A 13,535-nucleotide genomic window follows, 5' to 3' on the forward strand; every position below is an offset into this window, starting at 1 on the left:
TGCGCTCGTCAACACCTGATACGTTTACATGCAGCCTGATAATCCGTCTATTAATCAGAATAGAATATGTCCATGTAAACACCTCAATCAGAATAGTCTAGTCCGATTGAGCCCATGTGGAATACAGTTTCTATCCGATTGATCGAGGTGGGTAATCCTGTAAATAATATGTTAAATAGAAGAATAATATCCATGTAAACGCCTGTATCTGATTACATTCCCTATCTGAAAGTTTAAGTACGTTCTGATCATGTTCGTCGCGTCATAGTGAAAGTTTATACCGTTCAACATGGCGGAGCAGAAACTGGTCTGCAGAGGAGACGAAGTTTATGCTCTGATCTTTAAAAGACGGCGGTGGGACGGACGTCCAGCTTATGTGTCTCAGAACACGACGTCTTCCTCTCGGCCTTCTTTAATAAGGACATGTGAAGGACGTTTTCCTGAGTCTGACATCATTTTAAAGTGATTAAAAACACAAGCACTGCTCACTGCTGCTCATCTCACTCTGACTGGACTCGTGACTGGTTGTTATGGTAACGCCTACACTAAGTGGTTCCCTGCGCATGTAATTTTGGGATCGTATTACTTGTAGTGAGCATGTAGACAGAGATTTTCATCAGATTGTTGAGGGGAGTGAGAATAAACACCTCAGTCTTCATCTATAATCAGAATGTATCCAATCAGATTGGCAAAAATCTTTGCATGTAAACACAGCCAATGTTTGACTGACAACAAGCCTGTTGTTGGCCCATGGATTAGCATGTAGATGTGTGTTGCTTATCTGAAGAATGAAATATATGGAGTAGAACTAAATATTACCTCTATTAGGCCTGCTAGCCATCAGTGTCACTAACTGTACTTCAGACATTAAAAGAGGATTTATGAATTTGGGGGTGGGGTTTAAGGGGGGGAACACCCATAGATTAACACAGAAAGATGCCACTTTTGATTCAGCCAGGCACGTCAAAGGCGCCGCTATCATTAGGTGGTCAATACCGCTGCCAGACGGCATTCAGTACAGTTACAGCGTTGCTGTTTAAGAAACTTTACTATTTTAAAGGGAAACTCCACCGATTTTCCAAAAATTCTGCATGATTCAATGGTTAAGATGTAAACAAAGTCATTCAGAGTAGTTTGGTGCAAAATGCTTAATTCTAGAGAAACTCAGAACTGTTCACAGTGGTAGTGATAGGAACCAGACGTGGATAGTCTGGTGGATAATTTTGGACAGTCAATAAAATTATTTGTATTTATTATTTGTCATGGCAACCCCTGGTTCCCATCACCACCACTGTAAAGAAATCTGAATGATTTCACACCAAACCACTCTGAAAGACATTGTTTACATTTCTAACTCTGAATTATGCAGGCATTTAGAAAAATTGGTGGAATTCCCCTTTAAGTACATCACTCAGAAAGATGGATAGGATTATATGACGGGAAGAAAGTAGCAATGTTTGTGCAATGTTCATGTACCGATATAGCCATGATGAAGCGCACACTGGTGTAACCGGTCTTCTCTGATTTTATGTCACCTACACAGGGCGTCTTAAGTGAACTTAATGTCAACTTGAGGTGAAACTGTTGTGATTGAGCAAATCCAGCGTAACTCCAGCCATAACCGTTTACATTTCCATGTGCATGAAGCTGAAGTGAGTAATGATTGATAGCTTTGCTGATTTGTGACACTACTGTGACACAAGTGTAAGTCCTTACACTTGGCATGTATTGTTATTATTCGTAGTTTTACGACAGCTAGTTAAGTCTTAATGTCTAGGCACATGTTAAGATTTTTGAACATGTTGACTGTGTCGCATTTGATCTGCTGTCTCTTTGCTCAAGAGGGATCCTTCCACTTCCTGTAAGCATCAGATAAACACATACATGTTCATCTGAATATTACTTCAATCTGTGACTTATGGCTTTTATGATCTTCCTTATTTTAGTTTCCAACCTTTTGTGTTTAGCTGTTTTTAACCAAGGAGTTACAAATATAGAAATTGGAATTTTAAATAATCAGCAACATGCAGAATATGTGTTGTTATGATTAGCTGATTCTTATTATATGACTACTATTATCAAAACAAATTTGGTGAAAATGAGTAATACGCCTGATTTAATCATCTCAATACAGGTGTATTTGTTTACAAGTGGAGTTTGACCAATATAGCAGCTGAGAACTTCACACAAGCTGGCATGTATGTATGTATATCTAGCACACCCTTCTCAGCGGCGATCCACCACCAAAAGCTTATGAAGTTGTCCTCAGACGTGTATTCATGTTGCAAGATGACGTCAGCCTCCTCGAGACTACCGAGTAGCACGATCAGATTTGCATAATGCTAACTGGTGGCTGCTCTCAGTCATTCAACGTTGGCATTTTCTTCCTTCTAAGAAGGCAGGTAAAACCTTTATTGCAGGCATGCTCGTTGAGCCACTGTGTTCTATAGATAGTACTCAGCAGGAGTTGTTGTTCAGTGAATCAGAGCTCAGGGTTTTCACGTTTAGCATCACCACTGTATTGGTCACAATGGCAGCTCTATACTCTCAAAGCAGTACCAGTTACATTCTACATGGTGGCTATTGCACAAAACGTTCACACCCACCTGATCCAAACGCCACAGGGAGATAGCCACGTTCGCACCACAGCTAATTACAATCCGCTCCCATCAGTTACAAAATAACATTAAAGTCTGCCGCCGTCATCAGACTCTGAGATGATGAACCTATGTGTCTGGAACCGAACGCTAACGGAACAAAGTTATACAGAATGAGCACTGCGCGTTCTCTTCCTCCCAACGCGCAGGTTTGTTAAGGCAGCTCCTCGGGTCTGGCTGCTTACTTACCACTGCAAGCCTCACCCCAGCCCATCAGAGCCATGTCCGGGTTCCTCTGGGTTCCTCTACCGTTCTCATAGCTTTAGCTCATTGGCGATCTTAGAGGCGATGTTCTTAAAGGCGATGGACGTCCCCGATATCCTCTTGAAGCGCACGCCGTTGAGCGAGAGCCGGGGCAGCTTGCACACCTCCATCTCCCACTGGACCAGGTTGTCCTGGCGGGCGTCTCCGTGCACGCAGAACAGCAGGAAGCGCTCACGCTGCTCGTAGTCGCAGTTGTTGGCGTCCAGAACCTTCCGGATCTCCCGCATCATGTCGCCCGGCTCCATGGACGAGGTGGTCTTCATGCTCCACGTGAAGCGAAGCGAACGCGGCTTGGAGTCCCGGCTCTCCTCCCTCGAGTCCCCCGACGTGCTCCTGTACGCAGAGAGGAGAGGGTCAGTGGGTCAGGCTGGCATTGGGTTCTAAAGAAGACCCTAGATACTATTTTGGAGCATTTATGTGTTTTGTGATTCTTAGTGAGATAAACTCGTACTGATTACAAAACTGTATATAACGGAAAAAACTTCAAATAATTACAAGCTATAGAAACAGAATATGACCAACTAATTAACACATACATTCACTAAATGCTGCCTGGACAGATTATAATGTAGATTTGCAGCCTAGCAAAAAAAAAGCTGGGCTGCAAATGAAGCAAAGAAAATGAAATCTACTCTCTCCTAGAGACTAAAATGCAGAAGCTTGTCTAGAAAAGTTTTTTCCTTTTTTTATTGTACTTTCTCAATGGAGACATATTTCTCCCTCCTTTTTATTCTTTAAAAGTACCTTTTCCCCCATTTGTAACATTCTTAAAACAAAAAACTATATACTTTAAACCTTGAGAAGGGGTAAAAATAAATAAATGGAAAAAAACACCCTAAAAATTAAAACTTTTATAGACTTTTAACCATAATTTTACAAATCTTCAGTCTAGTAGAAGAAGCAATTTTTTGCCAACTTTTTGCCAAACTTTTTTTTTTTAACTAAACGAACGTAGAAAACCACTGGATGTTGACCTACAAACATCTATAGCTTAAGAATAGCTCTATTAGTTTGCACTGAAGTCCCTGTAGTTACTGTTTAATAAGCCTTCATATGAAATAAACCTGGAATGTTAGTGGGTTAACAGTGTTACATGACCTCTGTGCAGAATATAGTTATCATTATAATTATTATGTGATTTTTGAAGCATTCTGAAACATTATGACCACCTCCTTGTTTCTAGGCTCATTGTCCATTTTATCAGCTCCACTTACTATATAGGTGCACTTTGTAGTTCTACAGTTACAGACTGTAGTCCATCTGTTTCTCTGATACTTTGTCAGCCCCCTTTTACCCTGTTCTTCAGTGGTCAGGACCCCCATGGACCCTCACAGAGCAGGTACTATTTGGGTGGTGGATCATTCTCAGCACTGCAGTAACACTGACGTGGTGGTTTTTTTATAAGACTAATGCCCTCTGCAGAGACCAGCTCATACAGTCCCCTTGGATTTATAAGGTTCTATCAATGTTTTAAGCAGCACTGAGATACTGAGCATCAAAGATTTTGAGTTTTTTGGAACAGGTCAAATGCAGAGAGAACCTTCTACTCCTAAGAACTCACTTTCTGCTTGGAGTTATAAGGTTCTACCTGGCAAAACATGAAAAGAAGCAACAATTTTAAAAGAACAAAAGTGGTTTATACTTGTAATTTGTTGTAAAACATAAAATTAATGCTTTAAAATGCTAAAACGCTTTCTATGACATTTTTATGACACTTATTTCTTGTTTTAAAACAAATAAGCTTATGAAGGTCAGTGTTAAATGTCTGGTCTAGTGCAGAGTCAGTTTTAGGTGGGAACCATAAGTTTAAGTGTCTTTTAGGTTAGACAGAAACCAGCTACTGTAATAAACTGTCCCAGCAGGTCAGTATAGCAGGTCAGTTTAAAGGCAGTGTGAGGTTTTCTTTTATATCAGACTTGAATGAACAAAAATGTCTTATTTTGGGAGAAGAAAGAAAAAGACAAGATAGATGAATAAAATAAATTAATGTTTATGTTGTAATTAAGACCCCATCAATTCAAATGTTTAGTATATAATGACCTTAAATACTAAACATTTGCTTAATATTTATAAAATTTTATAATATTTATAAAATTTAAGACAATAAGACTTTTTAAAGAGCTGTATTAAGACAGGCAGAGTTTCAGCAAGATGTTTTCATCTTTCATAAACTTTTATAAACTTTTCCCGCAGTCGCTGAGCAGAGCGGCAACATGACAAAGAAGCAGAATCTGATTGGTCCTCTTATGTGTATTCGAAGTGCTGATTGGCTTGCAGATAGAACCTTATAGAACTAAGTTAGAGTTTGACTTTTGAGACAGAACCGCTTTGTTTTCTAGATAATAAGTCCAAAAATGAACACAACCTACAAAGCACCTCACATAATGTTAAGATTTTGTCATAGAATAAGAATATGTGAAGTCAATTTTGATAAAAATGTTTTTAATTCCTTTTAATTCCAAGAGGACGATAAATTATGATGCAGTAAAACAATAAAGGACTGGCTGAGATGAAGTAAACAGATCAGTTTGGCACTACACACACATGTATGAGTCATAAACACAGGCCTGTATAAGTGAGATGTTCCTGAAACCTCACCTTGGAGTCTCTGTCTTGCCACTGGCCTCCCCCTCACTCGGAACCCTCAAAAGCAACCAGAACACACAATTTAGCACTGCAGCTTGACTGGCAAACACACACACACACACACAAACACACACACACACACACACACAGAGTGCTGAGCTGTCGGAGATCCACAGGGGTCATTCAGGACCATGCCTCCTGAGTCACACACAGCACAGTGCTCCAAGACAAATTGAAAACAGTGTGACGTGCTTCGAGAGCTGAGCTTCAAAACAAAAAAATGCCAGAGTTAGAGTCACAGTAAGAGGGTAACTAGCACGTTTAGGTGCCACCCAGAGGAGATTCACTCGGACTGATATGCTGGTCTGGTCAGATCGGTAACCGTGCAGGTTGGGCTGGGCCTTGGCTACATGCCGGGTAACGCCAGGTTCAGGTTCAGGTTGTGACAAAGGACCGGGACGTACAGGGAGTGAGAGAGACACGATTAAGGGGTTTAAAAAACACAAAGAAAAATAAAACAGAAGACAAATTTGGGAAATTTATTTCACAGGAATTTGGGCAGATTGTGTACAAACAGACATGGATCATTCTGAATTGATCGCCTACCTCCTGGAAGACCTGAAAGATAGTGTTCTACAACAGAAGAAAACAGGGGCAGTAAGGGGTTCTGCAGGAAGGAGCTAGAACCCAGCTCAGCCAAACTCCCAGCTGAACTGGACTTTTGTATTATTGTATGTTTGTATTTTATAGGTTACATCACTGGCTGTGTTTACATGCAAAGATTTTTGCCCATCCTATTGAATTAATTCTGATTATAGATGAAGACTGAGGTGTTTATTCTCACTCTACTCAACAATCTGATGGATAATCTCCGTTTACATGCTCACTACAAGTAATCAGATCCAAAATGACACGCATCCATAAAGAACCAATTGGTGTAGGCGTTACCATGACAACCAGCATCACGTGAGTCCAGTCAGAGTGAGATGAGCAGCAGTGAGCAGTGCTTGTGTTTTTAATGACTTTAAAATGATGTCAGACTCAGGAAAACGTCCTTCACATGTCCTTATTAAAGAAGGCCGAGAGGAAGACGTCGTGTTCTGAGACACATAAGCTGGACGTCCGTCCCACCGCCGTCTTTTAAAGATCAGAGCATAAACTTCGTCTCCTCTGCAGACCAGTTTCTGCTCCGCCATGTTGAACGGTATAAACTTTCACCATGACGTGACAAACACGATCAGAACGGACTTAAACTTTCTGATAGGGAATGTAATCAGATACAGGCGTTTACACGGATATTATTCTTCTATTTAACAGATTATTTACAAGATTTACCCACCTCGTTCAGTCGGATAGAAACTGTATTCCGAATGGCCTCAATCAGACTAGTCTATTCCGACTGAGGTGTTAACATGGACGTATTCTATTCTGATGGAGCTCTTAGTCAGATTATTAACAGATTGTCAGGTTGCATGTAAACGTGGCTAATTCTAAATAAGGGGGAAAACTATGAACAGCTCATCAACTCACTCTCTAAACTGTAATCCTGAAATACTGAGAGGGTTTAACTAGGATATATTTGAATAAAAGGTAAATGTTGTTATTCTTGTTTTTTACATCTATGAGAGAAAAACTTTCAATGCCAACATGAAAATATATGTCACTTTCTCAGTATAACACAGTGGTTATATTGTTTTCTCACGCTTTGGGCTGTGACGAGGCAAATGATCAAGAAGCAATACGCAAAACGAATTTCACCGGCCTGAATTTTGGGTGAATTTACCTTTAAAATCACACCCTAAAGCCAATTAAGTAATTGGATATGATCACTGTAATAACGCTTTTAAATACTACTAATTCTACTACTACTAATAATAAAATAATACGTTTTTTTTCGTAGCCTCAGTTTTGGGTGAATTTACCTTAAAAATCACAACCTAAAGCCAAATAATTATATCACAAATGATCACGGTAATAATGCATGATAATAATAATAATAATAGTAACAACAAATTTTTGTTGCCTCAATTATGGGTGAATTTACCTTGGTAATCACACTCTAATGCCAATAAATTTGATCAGAAACGCTCACTGTAACATGGTTTTAAATAATAATAATAATTATAATAATAATGTTTCTCCTCAATTTTGGGTGAATTTACCTTTAAAATTACATCTAAAATTACATCTATCAGCAATGATCACTGTAATATTGCTTTTAATAATAACAATAACAATAATACAAATAATGTTTTTTCCTAGCCTCAATTTGAGTAAATTTACCTTTAAAATCACACCCTAAAGCCAATTCAGCATATTTAAAAAATTATGATAATAATATATATTTTTTTCCATTTGTAATGCCCACCCCTTCATTCCCAAAACCTTTTCACTCCCACTGTTGAGTACTGAGCTGAATTAGGGGTGGAGCTGTCTGAAACTACAATGTCGTTGTTACTACTAAAAGAGACAGAGCAGAAACAATGGAGGCACAACAGAAGAAACAATGTAAACTAACTGCATGATCCATCACACAGTATACAAGCAGGCGGTCCACTGACCTGCGCACAAACTTGGAGGTGATCTTGCTGATGATGCCTGTGGAGGTGCCCCTGCGGGCCGGGGCCAGAGCCCCCGTGTCGTGAGAAAGCGTGGGCGAGGCGGGTGGCCCGTTGTAGGTGGCGCTCCGGCGGTCGCGCAGCTGGGCTCCGTGGAAAGTGCTCCTGCTGGTGGTTCCTCGGGGGAAGCGCGTGCGCTCAGGGGTGCTGATGCTGTGAGCCGAGGGCGAGGTAGACGGGGGCCTGGGACTTGAGCTGGAAGAGAACCAAGAAGAAATATACCAGATATTAGGGCCGCAAAACATCAGGCCAACTGTCGAGTCGTTGTTGAGTGTCTGTGCCAAACTGTCACTCAGTCCTGCACCGGTGCCACCAGTCAGCCCCTGTCAGCACCTGGTCAGCGAGCTGAGCAGGCTGAATCAGTGCTGGTGCTCAGTCTACAATTTTGTGTACGAGAAGAGAAACAGAAGTAAGCAAAGCCAGTAAATGGCACTCTCAAAAGCAGGGGTCGCAACCCAAATGTTAAGAAGAGCCATTTCGTCCTTTCAACAAAAATCAAGCCACCTTATGATCCACAACATGTATGTCCATTTTATCCATCTCGGCTGTAAATGTGTCTCAGTATGTGCTGATGTCCTAGTATAGGATAAAATATAAACAAAAACACAGACTTAATTTGCTCTGCTTTAAGCTTTAGCTCAGCTATAGCTGCTTTTCTCACATCTCCAGCAGGAAACTTTTCATCAAAAGTGGAATAATTTCTGGAAAAAGTCCCTCAACGTTTGATTTTTTTACAAGGCTGAATTCGCTTCTCATTCACCAGCTTCTTGTTTGAATTTTCCTGTTCCCCTTTAAAGGGTGCCTGAGATGCCAGAGTGTAACTGCTGCACCATTTAAGGTGGAACGGGACAATCTGAACAAAAAAGCTGGCGAACGAGAAGCGACTTATAAGTGTTTGACAGTTTCTGGTTGCAGGTTAAACCCTGAAAATAATTCCATTCGTCTCCAAATCATCAATGTTTGTCTTAAATCTCTCTCTTTGCCGTTTCGTTAGCTACTAGCTTGGCGAGATTGTTGCGAGATCTGCGTTGCTATGGTGACCAGCAGTCTGTGCTGATCTTCAGGGTTAAAGGGTGAATTAGCAGTTCTACATTAACTCCAGAGTTTAAGACCATTTATTGTTAAACTGTGTTGAACGATCAGCAGAGCTTTATTTTACTGTAAAGGAGGATTATTTTATTTTTACCTACAAATCTGATTCTGCTGTGGAGCCACAACAGGACAGTGAAAGAGCCGCATGTTGACGACCCCTGCTCAAGAGGCAATGCATACGGGTCTATCTGCATTAATAATAACAACATGACTGGGTTGAAGGGGGAGCAACACAAGCATGATTTTAAAAAGGACCCCCCAAATGTTCAGAAACGGCTCTGATGATGTATAAAAACTATTTTTATTTCAACAAAGTTTATTTTGTACTGTTTAAAACATAGGTTTATTGTACTTTAAACATTACTCTGAGCATCATTTTGCAGTACCTGTGCTTGTCTGAGGGTGTTCACAGCCAGGAAGAGTCACATAAGCTTTATTATTATTAGTGCTGTGGGTTTCCCTGACCATGGTCACATTTCAGCAATCATACTGCTCCTTGTTGTACGCCATTACTCTCGAGGGTAGCACAAGGGAAGACATTCATTTTATGTAGGAGAGAAATCGGCTAGTTTGGGCTTGCGATGAAATCCTATTTAACAACTACTCTTGTAAAACTGGTGCATTATTTATACATTTAATGAGGTGAAAATCGCTACAGGCACCACAATAAATTATAATGACACTTTGCCATATTTACAATTTTATATGACAAATTATGATCTATTACTTTTCACCACAAATTATCTCTAATTAGATCATTTAACATTCAGAAACACGCTGTACTTATGTTTACACATTTAGCAGATGCATTTATTTGTAAGGTGGACGTGCAGCACTTTAAACAGGCAGAAAGAAATGGCACCACCTTGTGCGTTAAGACAGAAATGCACCTTTTTAATATATTAGTCTAACATATTAATAATAAAATAAACAAACACTGATAACTGTCTTTATGGATCAATAGAAAACACTTAAAAAAAGATGTTTCTTCAAGGGTTCTTCAGTAAAGAAAATGGTTCTCTATAGAACCATGAACACTCAAAGAACTCTTTGCATCATGAAAGTGTTCCTCACCTTGAATGTGCTGTAGATGGTTCTACACAGAACCTTCTGGAAAATGGTTCTATGTAGCACTAAAAAGGGTTCTTTTCTTATTACAAGCTTGACATTCTAACTGCAGAAGAACCTTTTTGCAGCACATTCTTCATCAATCTGATGAACCATTTCATGATGCATGAGTAAAAGGTTCTCTGCATGGTGAAACGGTTCTTCAGATTGATGGAGAATGTGTTGTAGATAGTTCTACACAGAACCTTGAAGAGGGTTCTATACAGCACCAAAAACGATTTTTTTCTAATGTTACAATATCAAGCCTGTAACCAAAGAAGAACCTTTAATCATGCAGTTCTTCGAGTGTTCAGAGCTTAATATAGAACGTTTTCTTTTAAAAAAAAAAACCCTGAAGAACCATCTTTAAGTTTGTATTTTAAAACTCCAAATATCGCAAAATTATACCGCATATTTTTTTTCCTCAAACATGTAGGTTTGTTCATTTTTCACTCACATTATATGTAGATCAACTCTACGCTTTAGTGCTCTTCTGTCCTTCCTTCAGTTCCACCAAATCCCAATACTTAACTTGGGGCTTAAGATTGTAAATGTAGTGCGCAGATTCAAGATGGGCCAATACTGCAGGTTAACAGCACAAAATCTCAGGTAACTAAGATGTTATGGAATGAATATGATGCATTACCACTAAAACTACAAAAAGGCCTCAATTCAGTGGCCATCAATTCATCATCAAGGCCTGCTTGTAGCCGTCACAGTGTTTCATGCCACTGCAAGTGAGGCACTGTGGTTTGTGGTTTCCTTACAGATGAACGTGTTCATTACCATTAATCAAAACAAAAATGCTCATCTACTGAAGCCAGCTTTGTCCATAATAAGAGGCGGCTAAACGTCCAAGCATCTACACAATTGCACTCTCTATTGCACTCTATTGAACCTTGCTAAACTATTTCCGAACAAGCTCGTTTTCTATCATGTCCTGGTCCTGGATGGATATGATAACTGCTGCTGACCTAAACACTCTTAGCAGGGCTGTACATACATTTCTGAGCAAGTAGCACTGGTGCTACGAATGCTGCAAGTGGTGCATCACAAGTTAACGTACTGTAGCACTGAAAAAAATCGACACAATAATTCTTCTAAATAGTAATAAGGCTAAGTAGTAAAACAGTTTCATTTTGAAAAAACAAGCAGCAGTTTTAAATTTGAATGTTCTTTTTATGAAATATACAAATTTCATTTTCTCCACAGCAATTTAGATTCAGACTTTAGGCAATTTAACACTCAAGTAGCATTTTTGTGTAGGATTTTCTCATTTTTTTTTACGGTGCGGCTCAATTTTACTTAATATGTGAGTTTTAGCAAAGGCTATAAGCACAGCAGAGAGTGACCTTGTCTCTTAATTCAAAGATTTAATTCATTACAGACCCAAACTGAGCAACTTTCTGTACATTTTGTACTTTGCAAGGCCTTTTTGGGTTCACTTTTGGATTCGTTCTAGAGCACTGGAACTACCTGATGGACTACAGCGACCATAAACTCTAGAAGTCGCACGTCACAGTTTGCATGACCACTACAGGTGACTTGGGCAGTGTGAAAATATACACTTCTGCACATTTATGTGATCTTTTTTGTACTCATGTAAGATTAATTTCAACAGTATTGTTGCACCGCACAGTGCTGTTGTTAGGCAGTAAAGTAAAATGTACACAGTGGCTCTGGAAAATGGACAGTGCTAACCAGCAGTCAGAAGATGGAAAAGCTGCCACTGAGCTCCGACAAAGATACTTACAAATAAATACAGGACAGTGTGAACGAGATGCAAGTTTTTTTGGCTTTTTTTCTCACCTCGGTTTGTATTCACTATTGTCTTCTATAGGGGGCAGGGCTGTTTTGGAGGAGGCGCCGGAGGTGGACATAGACTTGATGTGTCGCGGTCTCGTGGACACCAGGGCCGACGCAGTTCCGGAAGCCGACGTAGTGCTGCCAGAGACCTCTGTCAAACTGGAGAGAGAGAGAGGGCAAGGCAGAAAAGAAATAGGATACCTTAAAACCTACATCAGGGTTTCCCCAGTGCCAGTTCCGGTGACCCCATGCTCTGCACATTTTAGTTTTCCTTACTCGACACACCCGACCCAGTCCACGACTAGCTTGTTCATTAGTAAATGAGCTGAATCTGGTGTGCTGGATGAGACAAAGCACAAAAATATGCATAGTGTGGGATCACAGGACTGTGACTGACATGATGAGACACTGAGATGTAGTTTAGGTACACAAAAGACAGGAAAACACACTGAAAGCTAGTTTACTTACACTGGTAATAGAAAACAGCAGCCAAGTCTTCTCTGGCTTGTCCTACTGTAAATTATGTGTATTCTGTACTTACTAGTTCAAAGAATTAAAAGGACAGCACAGTTCATGTGCTTTCCAAACATTTCATCCCTTTGAAAACTTTTTTATACCTTTTTGTAAAGAAGGAAATGTATTAAACATTAGATTTGCTGCATATGAGCAAATAATGTGCCCAGATATTGAAGATATACTTTCTCTGAAGCAGATTCAGAAGCTTGGCATCCATAGTTCTCACAACAGAACGTCCATACCTTTTCCAAAACGTGCCAATGCTTTCCTAGAACGTCCAGAAGAGCTCAAATACATAGACATGTGTCTGTCTAGGTTTTACAGTGCTGAATCCAACTCCTGCCCTTTCCAGCATTAGCTTTATTGATGACTCATGTAAAGTCAGTACAGCCATGCTAACCTGCTGTCTTTGCCGTTGGGTACGGCCGAGTAGCGGTCAGCCGAGCGCTCGCACACGTACGTGTTTCTTCGAGCCATGCCTCCATTTGTCTGCAAGAACATGAGAAAGGAGTGAGGTAAGGCGTAGAAGAGCATGGAAGCTTTGGACTGAGAGTCTGAGGTTTGGGGCTTTGCTCACTGCTGCCTACTGTGAGGCCCAGAGAGAGAATGAAAGGAGACATAAACAAAACTGTCCTTGCAAATTCATATCTACGTTACCTGCCACTGTAGCTGCTGTGTGAGAAGCTGTGAAATGTGAAGTGTTTGCTGTTTCGCCGTATTTCCCTTTTACCAAAGGCTTGTCATTCTACAGGCTGTCACTGCTGTGTGACACTCAGCAAACATCCTGCTCCACTCTAGTAAACACTCCCACTCACCCAGCCTTCATACTTCTACCGTCACAGGTTTCACATACAGACATCTGTGACAGTCAGTTCAGTGCAAAACAGTG

At 40.2% G+C, this 13,535-nt stretch overlaps 1 protein-coding gene across 1 annotated transcript in view; it reads right to left on the minus strand.

Annotated features, from left to right (window-relative positions):
• Window positions 1-1,595: 1,595 nt before the first annotated feature.
• The window catches only part of LOC118816733 (serine/threonine-protein kinase MARK1-like), a 96,297-nt gene continuing 84,357 nt past the window's right edge, over window positions 1,596-13,535 (minus strand). The window contains exons 14-18 of the mRNA XM_036583292.1: window positions 13,047-13,135; window positions 12,134-12,289; window positions 8,069-8,320; window positions 5,520-5,564; window positions 1,596-3,254 (exon numbers count right to left, since the gene is read on the minus strand). Coding sequence (XP_036439185.1) covers window positions 2,912-3,254; window positions 5,520-5,564; window positions 8,069-8,320; window positions 12,134-12,289; window positions 13,047-13,135 — 885 coding nt within the window. The 3' untranslated portion in view covers window positions 1,596-2,911. The remainder of the gene's footprint in view (window positions 3,255-5,519; window positions 5,565-8,068; window positions 8,321-12,133; window positions 12,290-13,046; window positions 13,136-13,535) is intronic.

The sequence above is a fragment of the Colossoma macropomum genome, unplaced genomic scaffold (assembly GCF_904425465.1).
Source record: "Colossoma macropomum unplaced genomic scaffold, Colossoma_macropomum, whole genome shotgun sequence".
In the NCBI taxonomy this organism is placed as follows: Eukaryota; Metazoa; Chordata; class Actinopteri; order Characiformes; family Serrasalmidae; genus Colossoma; species Colossoma macropomum.